A 20,956-nucleotide genomic window follows, 5' to 3' on the forward strand; every position below is an offset into this window, starting at 1 on the left:
TATTAGTCTTCCAGTATGATTATTTTCTAGTCTCTGCCATTAAACCTGAGGTCTACTAAGTAAGCCTTTTCCCTTCTTGTAAAGATTGTAAAAGTCCATCGGTTCTGTCCTTAGCTCTGAATGACAGTAAATACTCTTCTTCAGTGAACATTAAAGTATCAGTGGTGGGTTTTGCTGTTTGATTTTTATATTTGCATTTTATATCATTAATCTTTGTCAGTGTAGTTTATTGAGGTTTTGAGCCAGCGATGATAAGGCTTTAATCATAAAGGACAGTTACCTTAAATTTTAAAGTGAGATGAGGGGAAAGTGAGCTGTTGGCAGCTAATATATCCAGGCTTTGCTCAGAAACTTTAATTCTGCCATCCTTTAGTGAATAGTAGATGCCAAAAGTTTGAATCACTTCAGGAGTAGGCCTGGAGAAGTGTTCACTGTTTCTTGGTAGGATCTAGCTAGTAGTCTGTAGGTTGCTGATAGACTAAAATGAGCCCCACCCCGCCTTGGTCTGTAGTGCCACGTCTAATTAAACTTCTTAAATATTTCAGCACTAATATTTCCAAAGATAAACAGATATAATTCATAATAGAGAAAAAGTTTTAATAGAGAAAAATGGGATAAATATCACCCAAAGCCAAAGCTCTACCAACGAGTCTATATTTTGGTGCATTTTCTTACTATGTTTGTTCCCCTCATAGATAGATTTTATAGTCAGAACTGACTTTTACTATGTGTAGTGCATCATACTCTTAATAGTAGTGACCTTGTAAAAGATAACTTCATTTAGAATATAAGCATTTGAATAAATGTTCAGTTTTCATGCTGTGTCTCCTTTGAGATTCTAAAATTACACATTAACCAGATAGCTTAAGAAATATGTAAGTTTCAGTTTAAATCATTTCTAGCTTGAAGGAGAAATTCCTCCAAATAGTGGTACTTTTCAGGTATGTTTTGTCTAGAACTTTTTGTTAATAAAGGAGTAAGTGGCCTTGCCATAAAATATCTGGAAGAAGCAAAATGGTGGTTTATACACCATTTGGATAGTTCTTATTATTGGCTATTGGCACTGTTTATTTAAATGGTCTGTATTTTAAAAAAACATCGACTAGATTTTCTCCTTGTTTCACCTTTGATGTATTTGTGGAGGACACTGATAGAGTGTGACAGCATGGTGAAAACTACTTTATATTAATAGGAGGAAGGAAGGCTCATCTGAATTAGTAAACAAAAACCAACAGAACCAAGTGTTGAAATTGTTTGTGTTCTGTGGTATTAAAGAATGCTATTACTTTGAGCTACTGACAGTGACTGGGATTTGAGTATTGGCCTTTACTTAAAGGAAGAGAATTGTCCTAACATAGTTTAGGCTATTTTAGTATTTGACTATGGCTTGTTCTTGGGCTCTTCACAAATAAATGGATACTTCTAAAGTGTTTTAAAGACAGTTTATTCTCTAGAGGGTCTCATAAAGTTCTTTGTCACCTATCCAGCACCACTGCAGATAGTTCTAATGTGTATCATTAGTATGATTTACCTTCCAGTTGTAATTGATCTTAAATAATTTGTCAAAGGCTTGTTGAATCCTAATTTGTCCCAGATTCTGTGCTCAGCAACTGGAGTAGGAGGAGTAAGAATCTTCTGTAACCTGGAGGAGCTTGCTTGCTTACTTAGGAGGGAGATACCAGGCAAGCAATTGAGACCATGTAACTGGTGGTGAATTAGATGTGTAAGTGTGCAGAAAGGGAGAAGTTCAGTGGTGTGGCTGCTGGCCGAGGTATGCTGGAGGTCATGGGGTCAAGTTTGCTGGGACAAGAAGGAAGAAGAAGCCAGTGCAGGCAGAGAGCAGCGTGTGCAAGGCACCAGAGTGCCATGATGAGCGTCAGATAGCATGGAGAGAAGAATTAATAAAACTGCAATGAGTGGGAAGTATTCTCTAAGGCTCTCACTTGTCTAATATATGGCAGTCTTACTTAAACATGAAATGAGAAGTTAAATTCTCAGAGCTGCTTTTATCTGTTTCTTGGCTGTGAGAGAATCTTAAAGCTGTACCCTTTTGTCCTCCAGATAAGGAAACTGAGGCCCAGAGAGATCTATGGCCTCCAGGTTGCGAGTGATAGAGCAGCCCTGGCATGCCCAGCCTCTGACTCAAAAACGCTTGTTTCCTCACACTGTCTCCCAAGCTAATACACTTATGATTGGCGTTCATTTACTGCAATGGAATGCTCTCACATCGATATTACATAAAGCAGTGCGTTTTATTGTAGTAAATGAATAGAAATAGAAATCTCCGCTGCATTTCATTGCTTAAGGAAGAAACACTGAAATCTTACTATATGCTTTCTACATTATTATAAAGGCAATTTATAATAGGTGCTTGCCAGGTTCATTTATGGGTCCTGTATCAAGGGCAGCAGTTTATACCACATTTCTCAGATCTTGCCTGTGGAAGTTAGAGTACAGAGGTTTCCCATGGAGCTGCACGTGATGCAGCACTCAGCAGTTCATGGAGTGTAAGGAAAATCTTAATGCTTTATCGTTTGACATTTTAACCAAGGAAAAAACACACTTTTATAGGTTTAACTTACTGTGACATTTTCTTCTATCTCCCTTCCCCTTCAGGTATCTCCAGGGCAGCTTACTAAAAAGTATAGCTCATGCTCAACCATATTTCTAGATGACAGCACAGTCAGCCAGCCTAATCTTAGAACCACAATAAAATGGTGAGTACAACTAGGTTGCCAAGGGCTGAGTGACAGACCCCCTTCTTGCTGAAACCATTCTAGCCATACGTAATTTCATTCATTTGATTTGTCCTTTTCAGTGATCAGGTTAAGAAACTGGTGTCAACTATATGTTGGTTTCAAGGACCTAAATATGAGTCTTCAGTTTCCATTTTTATTATAGAGTACATGATAGAAGGGAAAGTCAGTTAGCAAGTAAGAAATCCCAGGAAAAATGTAAATCTTATTTGATGATTTCTATTGTTAAGATAATATTGAACATAATGAGAAAGAGAGGGGTACCTTTTTATTGTATGTTTCTAGAAAAAAGTATTTCTTTATGAGTTGGGAGTGTCCTACAACAATGTATACTAGTTTGGAAGCTACCGTTAGAAGAAGGAACAGCGTGTCCCCTACTGGCACCAAAGCGAATCTGCAGTTAAATTTAATTGGACTTCGTCAGATTTATCACACCCTGCATTTTTTTCCTGCAGTATTTCTGTATGAAATTTTACTTCTCCTTCCTCTCCCCCAAAGAGGGGGAAAATATATCAAAACTGTTTCAAGGGGCGTACTCTCAAGCTTAATTTCTCCATAGATGAAATTTGTTCAACTAAGATTTTAACTTAATAGACACATTTAATTTTTGTTTATATATGTGTATCTCCAACACACTGTATCAATCAAAGCAGAGAACAATAAAAGAGATGAAGTTTCAGAAACAAGGCTGTGGTCAGGCTTATACTTAAGAAGACACGAACAGTGTTACGATGACAAAAACTATTCCTCCATTTCTGGAAGCCCCTCATAGTCCACAATTGGAGATGCACAATTCAGAACGCCCTAATGATGGGAATGTTCAAGTTTATTTAAGAGAGAATTAAAAACCAAACAGGATGCAGACCTCCATGCCTCTGTTGGAGTTGTCCAGGAACATTAACTAGTGTCTCCTTAGCATATGAATGTTAACTTTCCAGAACAGTTTGGGAAATGCTACTTGAAAATATTAGTATCCTTATCATTAATTTTAGTTTTCTGTCTTAAAAATATAATTAGCTTATACATTTAATTTCATTTTTAATGTGCAAGGCTTTTTATTTTTTAGCTGTTTAAATGATGAGTATACTTCTAACTTTAATTAAAAACAACCAGTTCACAATCATAATAATGTAACTTTCTTATTAGTTTTGGTCAAATCGTGTTTCAACAAAAACTGAGCCCCATTGCTCTTTAAAGTCCTGAGTTTTGGCACTTCTCTCGAAATCAGTGTTTTTATTCAGCCAAGACACTAAATCTGTGGGTTAAAAAACTACTCTCACTGTGGCTAGAGTCACAGCTTCTTTTCAATTCAAAAGAGCCTGATGTTCCAGTATATAATTCAGAAGTAGTTTTAAAGATTAACCTTGCTCAGATGAGTAGGTTTCATGCTTTTTATTCTCAACCTAGTCTTAATGTTTGGAAATACAGTAAATTTTTCTCTGATTAAGTTTTAAAAATGACCATTCAGCACATTCATTATTGGTGAAATAAAGGTTTACTGAGAAAATTAGGGCAAATTGGCTTTTAGGAATGATTCTGAAAAGTACCATGGGATTAGTTTTCAGTGGGGTAGGTGAGCCTTATTAGAATCACCTGTGCAACTTTTTCAAGATGTGTATCTCTGAACACATGGATTCCACCTTTCCTCCCTGCCTCCAAGACGCAGAGTCTGTGGGTCTGTCTGGCTCTCTGTCTCTTTCTCACACACACACCCCTTTTGACAAGCTGAGGAATGATGTGTTTGAGGCATGATTTTATAGACAAAAGCATCCTGAGAGATTCTGATCTTAACCCTAACTCATTCATTCCTAAACTTGGCTGCACGTTGCAGTCACCTGGGGAGCTTTAAATACAATCCTGATGCCCAGGTCGTACCTAATGGAGTTAAATCAGAACATTTTGAAGCAGAAGCCAGGCAGTGTTTAAAGTGTCCCGGGTGATCCCAGGATGCAGCTGAGCTTGGGAACCACTCTCTGCTTCAAGGGTAGGAGAAAGAGAACTACTTCTGATAATTGGTGGGACCTTGAGTAAGTCAGTTTTTAGCCTTGATTCCCTTATTTGTAAAATGGGATAAGTGTCATATAAGGTTCAGTTACCCTTTTTATCATGTAACTTTTAATTCTGTGACTTTAAGGTCAATTTGAAGAAACTTTGAAGCACTATAGAAGTATCCATCTTTGATGCTAACAGTGTTACTGGCCTTTCTGCAAATGCTAAGATTCTATAGACTAGTTACAAAATTCAGATTTGCCTTCTCTCAATTATTTTGAGTTTCATTTTAGATACTGAGAACAGAGGGAAACAAATAACTTAACCAGAGAACCCCTTAATGGCCTAATACACAGCATCTGTGAATAACTTAGGGCTATAGTAATGTAAAAAGTATCTGAGGACTTGTATCTATTGGTTAGTTAATACTTTATTTAAAATAATTTGGAAATACCTGTCATTAATAGTGTACTGTGCTGTATTGTGCTGCCTTATTAGCAGTGCTTATTTCAGGATAACTAGGCTTATCATCAATTTTGTGACTATAAAACTTTGCTATTAAATTGTCTAATAATTATGTGTGAAAGTGATTTTAAATCCATTTTATTTGGTATGGAGCACTTGTATTACTTACTTTTAGAGAAATAATGGAAAATAGACATGTTAGAGGGATACTGAACTAAATCAGCTGAAATGCAGTGCCTAACAAAAAGCCATGTGTGGCTTAAATTTAACCATGTGGATAGATGATATAACTTGTATGGGACGAAAGATTTGGTGCATAGAAGGACAAATGACTGGGGAAATATATAACAACATATATTATAATAATCAACCCAAACATGTCTTCTAAGAGCACATCTAGCATTTTGGGTCTCCTAATTTTGCTAAAAGCCAAAGAACCTAAAACATGGGGGATAGCACCTGTGGGTACTGCTCTGAATTAGAGGATGTGGGGGCCACTGGGCATCTGGAAGGTCTTACCTCTCTGCCAACCCTTTTTAAATGTCTTCAGGCCTAATGTGATAAAAATCAATTATTACAATATATTTTTTTCCTCCACAGTGTGACCTTAGCAATATATTACCACATAAAGAACAGGTGAGCTCTTTTAAAACCTATTTTGTTATTCCAGCTAATTAATTTACACAGTATAAAGTTTAGTGTTAAGTAATAACTATAGACAGTATTTAGAGTAAGTTTTTACTGTTAGAGTGCTTTTATTAGAGTATGGAAGTAAGTCATTTATTTTTATTTTGGGACTCTTAATTCTTTAACCACTCTTATGTGGTTTATATGGATATTTACTGTATTAGAAATTGAAATTGAAAATTTAAAAAATTAAATCCATTGTATGTTAAACAGGCTTTCCTTAGCAGTACTGAAATTTTGAGCTGGATGAAGCTTTGTTGTGGGGTGCTGTCCTGTGCGTTGTCGAGCACTTCACAGCACCCCTGGCCTCTACCCTCTAGGTGCCAGTAGCACATTCTGCTTCTGTCCACAGTAGGACAACAAAAACTGTCACCTGAGGGATGAGATCACCATCTGGTTGGGGACTCCAGTGTTTAAATAAGTCTTTTTTTTTTTTTTTTTTTAATGAAAAATAACCATTTTCCACAACAAAATAGTGGAGAGAAAAGTATCTCATTAATAGGAGACAGTTGATTCTCATATCAACACTGTCTTCAGTCATTTGCTTTGAAGAAGCAATATGAAGATCCAGCCACATGTAGACATATAGTTGGGAAAAGGTGAATTTTTAAAGCCTTGAGATAATTTGGCATGTTCTTTGATACTGTCCCCAAAATCCACATGTGCTAGTTCATTAAATTAGTTAAAATGGAGTTCCAAGTCATTATCAGTGAACTTGAAGTAGGTACTATGTTAAATTAATGCCCATTGATCTGTCCTGCATACTGAGTGGATCTGTTTATCTGTACATGATTTTATAATATTATACATTGTCATTTGCAAAGTATTGGCTCACATTTCTTTAGACAGTGTCAAAAACTCACTCTTGTTAGTATCACCACCAATGTTATCAGAAAAGTCTTTAAGTATTGAGAAATCAAGCTCACCATAAATAAAGCTCACACTAGAAGGTACACGTTTTCCAAAAATCCTGATATTTTTAGCTTGATGGTTTGAATTTTATCATTGGTAATAAATAGTTGTGAGTTTTCTTTGAAGTGACAGGCTCACTTTATTCATTTTTTGAAAAAATGACTGTCAGTTGGTGTTTCATGAAAAAAGTGGTTTAAATATGATGTTCTAGGGGAAAAAAGTGACTTACCAGTAAGTTACAAGTGCTCTTCCTTAACAGAGCCATATTTCAGTACATGCAAGTGCTTAATGCATACTTTCCACTTAGAATATGAAAAAGAAGAGTAAAGGTTTAAGAATACTTAATTTTTACTCTTTCATCAAGGATGTTCTTAAGTGAAGCAGACTTTTTACATGCATTTGGCCAGGAATAACTGAGTTACTTCTAATTTAGTTTCATACCACTGCCTTGATTCACACTCAGAAACAAGCAATTTTACCCACTTTTGCTTTTATACAATCATAGTTAAGTGTCATACAGTGTAAAGGCAGGTGATGTCTTGGTATTCTTATAAAACACAGTTTTGACCTCTTAGACTTTTAGGCTTTCTGAAGAGGGGCCAGGGGAGAATCCCAGAGGCCTATAGACCACATTTGCAGAACTGCTGTTTAAATGGGCACAGAGTAGTAGTGTGGTGGAATTTGAAATAAAAAGCCTGGTTTCTCTTAAAAGACAATTAACATTTTTAACTCAGACTATTTAAAAGAGACAAGAAATAACAATATAAATATATAGTTATAGAATTAGATTATATTTATATATAATATATGTTATATATTATATATGTTATAATAAGAATATAATATAAAGAACAAAAGAGGGGAAAAAAACAAGAAAAAAGCATGAATCTCATATTTACATTCATTGAAGTTAGAAGACTTTATTGCCCACTACTGCCACTTTATAAAATGTTCTTGTGTATTCCAGTGTGAGGTTAGTGCAGTGAAAATGTATTGGTCTACTAACATTGCCTGTTAGAAGGGGTCTGTGCAGGTAAAGGCAACTCTGGCTGGTTGTAGAAAAGATTTCAAGCAACTTGGTGTGCTGAGTATAAAATAGGTCAGAAAACCTTTCTAAGGGCAGAATCTAGGAGAATATGTAAAACTGTTTGCTTTATTGAAGGTTAATCTTCCTCTACTCCTTTCTCTACTCTTAGCAGATACTTTACTAAGCTAGTAACTCCTGAATTAATTTTTAAAATATATATTCTTATTTTATAGAGATGCCAATAGATCCTTGGATATTTTTGATGAGAGATCACATCCACTCACAGTAAGTGTCACTTTTGATTGAAGTTGTGTTTTTATTGTGCTTTTATTGTAGGTGTCCAATGTGTATTTTAATGATTGTAGAACTTGAACTGCTCTAGAATATGAATGACTAGCTTTGTGTTTTACTCCTTTTGATTTGTGTAAAGGATCTCCTATGAGGAGTTCTCGATTTAGACTTTAATATTCTGTGGTTACTTCCTTGACTTTACTGAAAAAATATTAAAGTACTTAGTATGCCAGTATCTAACTTGAACTGTAAGTATTAAATATCTTATACATTCAGTGCAGGTACCGTAACCAAAAGATATTTCTTATTTTGGTGGATTGAGAGGTAGCTTTCTGCTGTATATTATAGCAGTTACAGATTTGATCATAACTGCACCAGAATTTGGATCATAGAAGTGCACTTCCTAGCTATTTTTTATTTAGGTGTAAGAAAACACAGTGAGAACCTTATGGGTAGAATGTAGCAGTTACAGCAGAGGTAACTACACTGCAAGACTTAGGAGGTTTGAGCATGTGACACTATCCTTTTGTTGGGGAGCAGGGTATAAAGATACACAGGAGATATAGAGTAGTTAACAGTAACGTTTTATATGTATGTTTTAACTTCCATGATATTTATTATTTTGTAGAGACGTTTGTGATTGTTTATAGAGTTATTGATTTTATTATATTTATGTATAAGGTTGATTTTTTTTAAATAAATAAGCTGCAGTTGTATTTATTTAAATAAATAAGTACAGTTGTATTTATTTCATGCTTATTTGCTTTGAAATTAATTACTAGAAGAAAATTACTGCCTCCAGCTCGAAGCCAAGATTGTCTTCCTTTTAAGTCTTCTTCCCCCACCCCATGTTATGTCTAGTCATTTTACCAAAGGCATGTTGTGTCAGGGGTGTGACTGATAAGAACCGAGTTGCGCTTTGTATGACGAGTGAGTGGGTAAGTAAACATCAAGTAACAGAAAATGTAGCTTTTTAAAGGATGATTTTCCATAGCATCACATAATATAAACATTTCCTAACAAATATGTAAGACCTCTAAGGAGAACATTAAAATAGTGTTTAAATTTTAAACTAATTAAAATGACAGGGTTTTAAAATTCACTTCTTAAGGTGCTCAGTAGACGTGTGACTGGTGACTGCTGTGTAAGACAGCAAACTCTTAGCGCCTTCTGGTTACAGGACACTGGAAAGGTGTTTAAGTAGCACGTGGGCACACGTGTGAAGATTGCTGTCTTGAGGGTACTTTTAAGTATTTTTCTTCAGTGGATACTTACATTGTGTTTTTTCTTCTTTCAGCGAGAAAAGGTTCCAGAGGAGTACTTTAAGCACGACCCTGAACACAAATTCATTTACAGATTTGTTCGTACTCTTTTCAGTGCCGCACAGCTGACTGCCGAATGTGCAATAGTGACTTTGGTAATATATTTTTCTCTAATAGAAGCATCTTTAGACATTTTTTTTCTTGTACAGAAGGTATGGGCCTGTTTTCCAAATGAAAGTAGGTTCCTGAAATGATCATCGGAACTTTATTAAAGAGAAATGTATCAAAAGGAAGTAAACTGTACAGATTTGAGCTTTAGTAATCATAATGATTTAAAATGTTGCCATTGCTTTTCTCATCGCAAAACAGTTGGTGTTAAGGGCAGCAGGAGAGACTTCTGGTTTCTCCTTCCACACGTCAGGGCACGTGCACACACAGTGCACACAGGTGCACACTGACAGTGTGTTGGGCGGTAGGATGGAGGTGATCACTCAACTTTCTGGTCCACGGCAGGCGCAGATTCAGTGTGTTTCTGAGTCTCAGGCTGTGTTGCCTAGGCAGTTCTAATGTGTGTCTTGATTGAGACTGACTGCCTTCAACTCCCTGTCCTTGGACGATAATGTTAACCATCTCTACTGTCCTCTGGTGCCTGCATGTGAAGGTACCCAGGATTGGGTGTCAGTGGTGCTTGGAAAGGCTTGACTCAAGTTAGCCTGCCAAGCTCCAGCTGTGTAAGGACCTTTGTGTCATCCATACTGAATTCCTATGGTAAGATTTTATCATTTGAATAATAAATCATATTCAGCTGAGAGGCAGTTGGGATTGCCTAACTCCTCCGTATAGCAGACCTATAGGGGAAAGTCAACTGGATCGTCTGGAGGGAAGGAGTACGTCCACCTCTGCCTGCTCCCCTCCAGGCAGTGTAGGAGAGGAGGCTTCTCCTTGTGCAAAGAGACCCCTCAGTGGGCACCGGGTCAGACACAGGCCTTTTCTTGGAGCTGCAAGCCACTTGCAGTGCTTAGTTAGCATGTGCTTGAGAGAGGCAGGGTGGCGCTGGCACATGCAGAGCTGGGAAATGCAGGCAGGAGAGTAAGGGTTGGAAGAGGGGCATTTCTTTGTAGACAAGTTAAGCCCGATGGACCTGTGAAACAGCAGAGTGACAGTGTCTAGCAGTCATTTGACTGTATGGGATTGTAGCCTGAAGCTGAGCGAGAGGCAGGGAATTACGTATAGCTGTTCAAATGCAGAGAAAGTACGTTAAATAAAAATTGAGGAGAAGATAGATCTGTGGGGACTATCAGCACTTATGGACACATCCCCAGAGGAGTGGCCAGAGTGGTAGGAAACCCAGGAGAGAATCACAAGAGGTGCCAGGAGAGATTGAAGGAGGAGAGCGTGATGCACATGCTGAGTGCTGCCAAGGAGTTCCTCAGGGCATACACACACACCAAATACCTACCTGTGTCACGGTTCTAAGTGCTGGGGATAGAGGAGAGTTCTTGCCTTTATGAAGTAAGTATAGCAGACATAAACAAAGGGTGTTTGTGTTTTTTTGTATTAAGTTTTTATTGGAGTATGGTTGATTTATAGTGTTGTGTACAGCAGAGCATAAGACTTTTTAAATGAGTATTTTTTAAAAGATGACTATTTCAAGTAGTAGTGAAAGCTAGAAAGAGAAAGCAAGGTAAAGGGATAAAGAGATTAGAGAGGCTTCCCTGGTGGCTCAGACAGGAAACAATCTGCCTGCAGTGCAGGAGACCAGGGTTCCTGGTTTGGAATCCCTGGTTTGGGAAGATCCCCTGGAGAAGGGAGTGGCAACCCACTGTAATATTCTTGCTTGGAGAATTCCCCATGGACAGAAGAGCCAGACGGGTCCATGGGGTCACACAGTCAGACACGACTGACTGACTTAACGCGTGCACGCTAGAAAGACCAGAAAGAGCTTCTTTACAGAGCTGAGATTTGAACCAGGACCTGGCTGGACTGAGGAAGATGAGGGGCACTGATCCCACAGGCAGAGGGGTAGACCACAAGGCACTGAGACAGGATCAGCAAGGTGGCCACTGTGATCAGAGTAGGGAGTGAGGGAAAGAGCACAGGTGATGAGCTCACAGAAGGACGATGGCATCTCACACAGGGCCTCGTAACTTGCAGGCCACAGAAATTATCTATTTGATGGGAAAGCCCTGGCAGATAACCTATAGTCTGTCCTGGCTGCTCTGGGGAGAACAGACTGTGGTTGGCAGTCAGTGGAAGCAGAGAAGTTAGGAGGCAATGGTAGTGATACAAGTCAGAAGTGATGGACAGAAGAGCAGAGCCATCAGGTGACCAGTGAAACGGAGATAAGAATTCCGAACAGATTGGAGTGAGATAACTCAAGTGGAGGTTTTTGGTCCCAGCAGCCAGGCATGTGGCAGTGTCTTCAGCTCTGAGGGCAGGCTTGGGGAGTGGGGCATTGTGATGAAGAGCTCTGGTGGTAGGAAGGCAGCAGTGACTCTGCCTGAGTAGTTTCAGTGGAGCAGTGGTGGCCAGGGGCAGACTAAAGTTGGATGAGGAGAGGATGGGTCATGAGGAGCCAGCCTCAGGACATTTCCTGAGGGAAGTGTTCTAAGGGGTGGTGAGGGGATGGGCTGAGAATATGTAAGAGAACATTGGAGAAAATCTCTGACAGAGAGGGGGTTGTTCAAGAAGAGATGAATTGTGGGAACAGTGTTCTGCAGAAATGAGAAATGGGACTGACTGCGTTCATAGAAGAGTTAGCTTCAGGAAAAAGAAAGATGTCACTTCCACTGAGACGGGAGGGCAAGTGGTATAAATGAGACCAAGTTTGCCTTTAGTAAAGGTGAGAGGAAACTGAGGGATTGCCCCTAAGGTTGAACTGCCTCTATTAGTGCCATAAAGTAGAGAGGTGGACCCTGTAGGGAGATTCGTTCTTAATACTGGAGCATGCTGAGTTCTCTGGGGAACAGGGGCAGAATTTCACTAAGGGTATATAATCTCAGTAACTGTGTTTGAAACAGTTGAGTTTGGAGAGCTTTGGCAGATTTGAGCTGTCAATCTGATAACATACTCTGATAAAAACTGGACGTTTTTCTTTTTGTCAAATGGCATATATTCTCTTCTGCAGAGGTAACACCATCACCAACAACTGTCTTTAAACTTTACTCAGCTGTTAACTTGGTCCGGTTCTTTATCGAATAGCCATTTGACACACATAAAAGAAGCCATGAAGTCATCCCACAAACTACCTGGCAGATTTAGAGGAGCCCCAGGGATTCAGACACTGGCAGCTCTTAACCACCTCAGAACCAAACAAATTGACTAAGTTGCAGAATATGTAAGACGAATTATGAAATAATGGAGATGTGAAAAATGGGGGATATGAAAAAAAATGCTCTTTGTATGCATGAGTCTTCCTTAAAAAGGCACTAAATGTGGTAATGTAAAGCTGCTTTGTACTGCCTGTCCTGCTGTGCCACACAGCAGCCACTGGGAGGCTCTCTTGACCACCAGTTATCATCTTCAAGTTCATCCTCTGAAGAGAAGATAAAGAACTGCTCAGTCTTACCAGAGTTTTACATACTCAAGCTTTATGTAAAATTGCCACGTACCCACCACCAGTATGGTAGGTACATTGCGCACGGTAGGCGCTCAAGCATTTACTGAACGGTTGAATTGATGCTGGGCTATATGTGCTGCCTTTTGCAAGTGGGAAAGTAATAACACAATGCCTGTCTTTAGAATGCCCTTTGCTGAGATGTCCTTTCATTCCTGCGACCAAAATTGGGTTGGAAATTCACATGGGCAGAGTAGAAATACCGGACTAACAGAAATACCTGCCTTACAACTGTGACCTGGCCTTTGGCCTTGGCTGGCCGAGCAAAAGTCTCTGTAGAACCAAAGAATAAAAGACATGTTAAAACAGATGAAATCTATCATTCCTAATAAATCTTATCACAGCCCTTAAACTGAACTAAAATCAAAGATCAGTCCTCTACTTTTGCAGGTTTACTTAGAAAGGCTTTTAACTTATGCTGAGATCGACATTTGCCCCACTAACTGGAAAAGAATTGTTTTGGGAGCCATTCTTCTTGCCTCCAAGGTTTGGGACGATCAGGCTGTTTGGAATGTGGACTACTGCCAGATCCTCAAGGACATTACAGTTGAGGACATGTGAGTTTGTAAGGTTACGGTGAACTGTCTAACCATTTTCCAATACCTCATTTGCTCCCATAAAGTTTACATCTTAAGAAATGTTACATTTTAAGAAAGGTTACATTGTGCAGAGAGCTGAGTTAGGTATAAATATAAAATTAGACTCTTGTCTAGCTGTAGTATAACCATTTGTATTTCCCATCATTAATTAGTTAAATCTTGGTGTGTTATTGTAATATTCTGCTTGATAAATTGAAATTACTTTTTGATGGTTTTTGCCAAACATTTTACAAGCTCACTACCAGAACAACATGATGCAGTAAATAATTTCACGTCTTTCTTAAAGCTGTCTACCGGTCCAGTCCGTTTTTAAGAGGCACATGTCTGGCCTTGGAAGTTAAGTGGTCACTGCTGAGGTCTTAGCACCTCCAGACTACTGAGAGGTTATAACTTCAACTTGAGTCACACGTTGTACGTTTGTTTTTGCAGGTCTTTTCTTCTTTTGTAATCTGAGGTTGTATCTAAGGTTCTATTGTTACAGAAACCATGATGTACAGATAACCACACAGGTTTCAGATCTCTGTGTTCTCTCTCCTCCGCTGTTAGGAGTGTTCCCCATGTTTAGAAATAGAGGTCTGCTGAGTTAGGAAACTCCTTTGTTCAGGTAGCCCAGGAAGTGTCACTGGGGCCTCACCCGGAGCACTCAGCAACCACAGCAGCACTTGATGGGGCCTTGAGTTAACTTGGGGGGTTCCTCACAGATGGCATGCTCACATGGGCATGAAACATCAGGCTTCCAGTCTGGCTGAGGGGAAGGCCCCGAAGGTGGGAGGCAGCAGGAACCAGAGAGGTATTTGCAGAAGACTCTAGAAGTGCTCACTTGACAGCGAAAATGTCCTTGTGGGTGGCATTTAGGAAAACGTAAAGGTGTACCTCTTTATTATAGTGAACAGCAGAGGACGATCAAGGTCACGGCAGGCAGTGGCAAGAGTTTGTTTTTGTTACCTTTGCCCCTGACTCTCAATTCAGAATTACCAAAGTGCATATTTACACTGAAGCAAAGAAGCTTGTGACTAAGAGAAGGGACCAGTGATTGTTGGTAGCTGTCAAAGTGACTTTTGGTGAAAATGTCCACTTTGGTGGTAAAAAGTGTCATGGTGATGTTGCTGGTAGCCACCGTAGTGTTATGGCAGATAATTCGAGATGAGTACAAGTACTTTTGGAAGTTGTAGAAACGAAAGTGACATCGAGCACCACTATCATCCATCTCTAAACTGGTTCCTTGAAGGAAGGGAAATGTGTAATCATAAACACCAGGCCTGCCATGATGGCAGCTAAAATTTTCTCAGAACCTACAACTAAGCTGATGGGGGCTCTGGGTCCAATTAGAGCATCAGAGAACATGCAGGGAAGTGTGTGGGTGTTCATAGATGTGAGCCCAGTAGCACTGATGGCAGTGTCTAGCTACAGGAAGAAGCTAATTGCAAACAGCACTTTTCTGTGTAAAACAGAATCACCAGGAGCTGTGTTTGTAATAGGCTGCTTTTGTTTACGATCTTTGGAAACTGGAAAGCATTACAACCAAGTGTTCAAGTCACATTTGTCTCATCCCCCTGCTGTTTGTAATGGTCTCATTTTGAGTCTAAATTGAAAAATTGGCATCTGTCAGCTTTTCCTTAAAAGTTTTCAAACATCCATGTATCTTGTTTGAATATATTTCCCTTCAAAAGAATAAGTTAAACTGAGCAGCTGCTGTTCAGAAAATTTGCTGCGCCTATAAATGGCATGCTCTTCAGTCATCTAGTCATTTAAAAAACAACAGCCAAAAAAAAAAAAAAATGCAGAAGATACGTATTCTGTAGGCCTAATGCTTTTTTCTTCAGTAAGTAAAGCTCTGTTAATAGACATGTTAATCCTATGAAGTACTGTATTTCCACACAATTAAAATGTATTAGGAGAAGAGAATATAAAAGGGATAGTGAAGTGCATTTATTCCTGTAGTAAATTAAGTCCTGATTAGCTGATTATCAAAACATTATCTGATTTACATTTCTATAGACTTATGGCCATTTGAACAGGAAATTAATTTTGGAGGTAGGTTCAGTTAGGTTTAAAGTTAAACAAATGAGAAACCTCATTTCTGCTCACACTGTGCTCTCCACACAGGAGAACATCAAGCATTTGATGACTTATCCAATGGATAAAATATTAACACTTTAAAACCAGGAAACAAATATATTGAAAAATAAGTCACTCTCATTTGTCTGGGTATTTGTCATTTTTATATAATTAACTCTTTAAAGTGATTGCTGTGAAAGTGGTAAGACTTACTCTGATTTTCTTTACTTAAACATTAGACAAGCAAATGACTGTGTATGGTCCCATAGCAAAGACCTGCCCCCAGCACCCTACTTTCCCACTTCATTGAATTCGCCCCCTGTGTGTGTGTGCACCTTCTGTCTTAGCTAGGGGCGGATGGAGCACAGGGGAAACTGCTCCATCAGAGGTCATATGCTCAATGCATTTAGTCTAGCCCAGACGTCTACCCTTAATCCTGCTGCCTCCCATAGCTTAAAAAGTGTATCCCATCCTGTCCCAGGAACACCTTCTCATCCTACTGGGGTTAAGAGGAACAGAAACTTGCATTCTGCCCTTTGCCACAGTCCCCTGTACTGGGGCAGGGGGAGGGGATTCCCTTTCCCATCGAGTGTAGCTTATTTATTTATTTATCTGAGATGAATCCTTGTTGCCTCAAGAGTCTTCTCCCCTCAGAGATAATAGCAGTGGCTCTCCATGGCTCCATTTGTTGCCGTGGTGATGTGCTTACTCCTTTTGTTGGCGTGTCTCTACTTCAATAAGCCCCTTCCTGTTATCGGCCCGGTGAAAATGTCTGCAAGTTCTCCAGAGCTAATAAACAGCATACATCATTCCTTTCATCTGATGACTATAGCGGGGCCTTGTGAGTGAGCGTGGAGCATGAATGCACGGCGGCACTAATGGAACTCTGAAGAATGAGCCCCCGAGTCAGCAGCACGGGTGCATAAGAGGGCCATAACCTCTCCCCCCTGTCCCAAACTCAAAGTGCCAGGACGCAGAAAGAACCACAAATAGCTGTACCTTGTCGGAACATTAGTGTATTAATCCAGCTGGGGAGCCATTATTTGTTTCAAAACAGTATTTAGAGCTGTTGTAGTGGCTCAGAATGGGGTTTCTGAAGATAGCCCAGTTGACTAAAATTGTCCTATGTTGGTTTTGTCTTGTCCTCCTCCCCCAGGAATGAGATGGAAAGGCACTTTCTGGAGCTCCTTCAGTTTAATATTAATGTTCCCGCCAGTGTTTATGCCAAATACTACTTTGACCTTCGCTCCTTAGCAGATGACAACAACCTGAATTTTCTATTTGCTCCTCTTAGCAAAGAAAGAGCACAGAACCTAGAGGTAAGACTGTGGAATCACTCACTGGGTTTTCTGTCAGCCACCAAAGCCAACATCTGTGGCTAACTTACACTAAGCAGTGACTAGGAAAATGAAAAGCTGTTAAATTAACAGTTTGAAGAGCTTATTAACCCGTTGGCATCTTATTCCCTGTGTCTTTTATGGGTTAGGGATCTCACATTATTTTTTTTAAAAAATTACAGATATTCTGTCTTCTGGAACCATAATTCAGAATATTTTAAATCAGATTTAATCTGTTCTTAATGGTTTTCCATTTGAACTTCCACACTTAACTAGAGAAGGAAATGGCAACCCACTCCAGTATTCTTGCCTGGAGAATCCCATGGACGGAGAAGCCTGGTGGGCTACAGTCCACGGGGTCACAAAGAGTCTGACATGACTGAGCAACTTAACTTTCATTTACATATAACCATACAGGCATAATTTCTTTATAATTGTATCCTTAAATCATATGTACATTGATAATCTACTTACCACTCTTAACTGTCTTAGCTTGCAGTGTGTGTCCCGTGAGTTTATTAGACCAGAAGCATCGGTTGCTAACCTGCGAGACCTGTACTTGGAAATTACAATGTGGGTTCAGAAACAGGATGTAGAAAGTACATGGGTTTTTAATGGAAATGGTAACATACATGGGATGAAGTAATTTGTAGTGGTGATTTGAAGTAGCTTGTGATTTCTGGTGGGTATACAGCAAAATTTACAACTGAAATGAATACATATAAAACTGACACTTTTCTGGTATCTTGGTACTTTGGAATAAGACGTTTTTCCATGGTAATTTACATGCATATGAGCACCTTGTAGTGCTTCATCATTAGACCTCTCTTGCCTTTAACACACCTACCTCATTAAAATTTTCTTAGAGTGTGTAGTAAATAATGAAGACTGAATAGAAGTTGAATAGCTGGGTAAAGACTGATTTTGCTCAGGTGTGTTCATTATGTTTAAGGATCTAGTATGTAGGTAACATCATATTGCTGTTAGACGGGGCCTATTTTGGGAACCCAGTTTTTAAATAAGTTCCCCCCTGCCCCAGCAATCTCATCATAGCCCTTCAAGGATATTACCTTAGGGAATCAGCAGTGTAGATATGAGCTATCCAAAGTAGCAGTAACTGTGAACCTAAATGAATGCAGATGTGTGGCTTATCAATGATGCTTTCTTTTTTTAAGGTTGGAACTTTTTTTTTTTCCCTAAATATACCTATGTTCTATCTGATTGACTTTCTTAGGCCATCTCCAGATTGTGTGAAGACAAATACAAAGACTTGTGCAGAGTTGCTGTGAGAAGGTCTTTCAGCGCTGATAATTTCATTGGTATTCAGCGCTCCAACGCCATCCTCTCATAAACAGAGAGAGGTGAGGGGTTGTAACACCATGAACCCCTCGTAACAAGGACTGGAGAAATACCACCTCTCCTGCTCAGAAACCAGCAGTTAGTATTTTCACCTAACAGAAAGACACTGAATTCAAGACTCACGACAGCAAGGATTATGGTCATAGGAAAAAACTGGACTTGTCAAATGCAACACACTCTTCTGTCCTTTTTAATGTAAACAGAGTTACAAAAACCACTCCAAAGCCAAAAGCTCCCCACCCACCCACAGATATTTGCTTACTATGTAGGCCAATAACTGTGAACTATGTGAGGTTTTTTTAAATAGTTTAAATTTTTAGACTTTAAAGACACTAACTATATAACTTACTTTTTCCTATTTTTCTCGCCCATATTGCTGCATATTCCTTTAGAATCAATGCAGTATTACTATTCGAACATGGGACTCCTAACAACTCATAAAGCCACTTAGGAACAGACTGTTGTAGCATTGTTAGGTTTTGAAGGATTCTTCCTCCCTACTATTTCATTGAAGCTGCTAGTCATTTTTGGCAATCAGTTTAAACCAAAAAGCTGCTGAATAACACTTGTCATTCAAATTTTTTGCAAACACTACTTATTAGCATATTAGCATGTTTGGGATCATAAGCAGAGAAAGTATGTTGTTACCTACTTCTATTGGGTCCGTGCTGTGTTTCTTGTTAACTCTAATGGTGCTTCTCATTTTCTGACGATTTTCCTCTTTGTTAAATACTTGTATTAAAGGATATTTTCATAATTCCAGCCGACCTGTTAGTCCAGGAATAAGCAGATAGTGAAATAGGTGTCCCAAAAGTCTTGGTGCAATTTTAAGCTTTAATACAGTGTGTGTGGACACTCCAGGACACTGCCGCAGAAGTATAAATGCTACAGACACAAAGCATCACTTGAAAGTTTACTTGAATTTCTTCTAAACTCATTTAATTTTATAAATCTTAGATGTTAAGCTTTTAATTTTAATTTTTTGTTTCAACCCCTCTTGAAGATGGCAAACAATGGGCTGAAACAAAAAAGTAAAATTAAGAGCTTAATGTTTAAAATTTACAAAACTGAATGAATTTAGAAGAAATTCAAGTGGACTCTCAGGTGATGTTTTGTAAGTTTGTAGCATTTATACTTCTACAAGTATCAGAGCTTCAGATTGCACACAGACTTCAGGAGGATATCTTGTGTCTTTATAGACCTGGCGCCTCTTTTGAAAATAGTCCTTTGCCTCCGTGGGCTGTTTATCTGCTTGAGCACCGAAGTTTCTTTTTTCTAGATTTGGTAAAGGAATTATGAACAACAGCATTAATTCTCCTGTAATAAATTGAAAGGAATTGGACCCTAATCGGACACAACTGAGCAACTTCTCTTTCACCTTTCACTTTCATGCATTGGAGAAGGAAATGGCAACCCACTCCAGTGTTCTTGCCTGGAGAATCCCAGGGACGGGGGAGACTGGTGGGCTGCCGTCTCTGGGGTCACACAGAGTTGGACAAACTGAAGTGACGCAGCAGCAGCAGCGATAGGAAAGTAAGTGATATGAAACAGCTTTTCTATCCTGTGTGTTGACCTGGCTGTAGGTGTGTTGTGTTATTTGAGGAAAGATAAATCTTAGGAACCCTTACCTCAGGCTTTTTAAAACACAGGGTACCACTTAGCCACCAGGAAGCCCATTAAAAGACAGGGATGTCCAGTAATCAGTCTTTTAGGAAATTGGTAATGATGTCACCTAAACTTGAAACATTAAAAAAAAAAAGTGTTCTCAACTATGTAAAATCTTTCTCCTCCTACCTTCTCAAATGTAATCCTAGGAATTTTGCCTGTCAACAAAGCATTTCTGGGCCAGAAATACTTTCTCTCTTTATAGCAAGGCTTCACATTATATTGAGTGCCACAGGTTCCATCATTTTTAAAGGACACAGACATAAATGATAAATAATAGATATAAAAATATTACAATCTACCACCTCAAAAAATATTGTTTATGGAGCTTGGAGATTCAAGTATTGATTGCAGTTTTATTTTGAAAAGAATGCTACAACTTACGTGGTTTTTCTTCCTCATGTTTATATTAAAAGAAAAGCTAATAAACTCTATTTTAATTAAAATACATGGCTGCTGTGTAACTTCTCACTGTTCATATAACATTGTGGTTCTGCCTAGCTCAAATGTTTTCAATCAGCTCTGATAGTCAGGCCTTGAAGCATTTTCCGACTGACCATTCAAAAGTTGTTTTGACCGTTGCCTTTAGTTAAGAGGCAGGCATTTATTTCTTTGGCTTATGTTCTTTTCAACCAGAAGATAATTTAGTACACTTAAAATCACTGGCTGTAGTGCTCCGTGGCATAGTGCATTAGATGGCACTTTGGAATTGTGTGTTATTGTACCAAAAGGAAAAAGCACTTTGCAAGATAAAAGGTAAAACACAGAAAGAAAGGAATTAAAGAAATACTGTTGAATCAGAACATGAGTTATTTGAGGATATAAAGCCATTGAACAGGAAAGAAAATGGAAGAAGAGGAAGTAGATTTGCGGTTGTTATAAAGAGGGTGACTTTTAAACAAGCCATGTAATATACAAAATCACCATAAGGTT

At 38.9% G+C, this 20,956-nt stretch overlaps 1 protein-coding gene across 2 annotated transcripts in view; it reads left to right on the forward strand.

Annotated features, from left to right (window-relative positions):
• Positions 1–20,471, forward strand: part of CCNYL1 (cyclin Y like 1) — a 36,941-nt gene extending 16,470 nt beyond the window's left edge. The window contains exons 4-10 of one of the 2 annotated variants that reach the window (XM_019975973.2): positions 2,617–2,717; positions 5,811–5,846; positions 8,070–8,121; positions 9,425–9,544; positions 13,396–13,562; positions 16,819–16,981; positions 18,234–20,471. In XM_019975973.2, the coding sequence (XP_019831532.2) occupies positions 2,617–2,717; positions 5,811–5,846; positions 8,070–8,121; positions 9,425–9,544; positions 13,396–13,562; positions 16,819–16,981; positions 18,234–18,350 (756 nt within the window). In that variant the 3' untranslated portion in view covers positions 18,351–20,471. The remainder of the gene's footprint in view (positions 1–2,616; positions 2,718–5,810; positions 5,847–8,069; positions 8,122–9,424; positions 9,545–13,395; positions 13,563–16,818; positions 16,982–18,233) is intronic. The other variant, XM_019975978.2, reaches the window with a different exon arrangement.
• The last annotated feature ends 485 nt before the right edge of the window (positions 20,472–20,956 follow it).

The sequence above is a fragment of the Bos indicus genome, chromosome 2 (assembly GCF_029378745.1).
Source record: "Bos indicus isolate NIAB-ARS_2022 breed Sahiwal x Tharparkar chromosome 2, NIAB-ARS_B.indTharparkar_mat_pri_1.0, whole genome shotgun sequence".
Lineage (NCBI taxonomy): Eukaryota > Metazoa > Chordata > Mammalia > Artiodactyla > Bovidae > Bos > Bos indicus.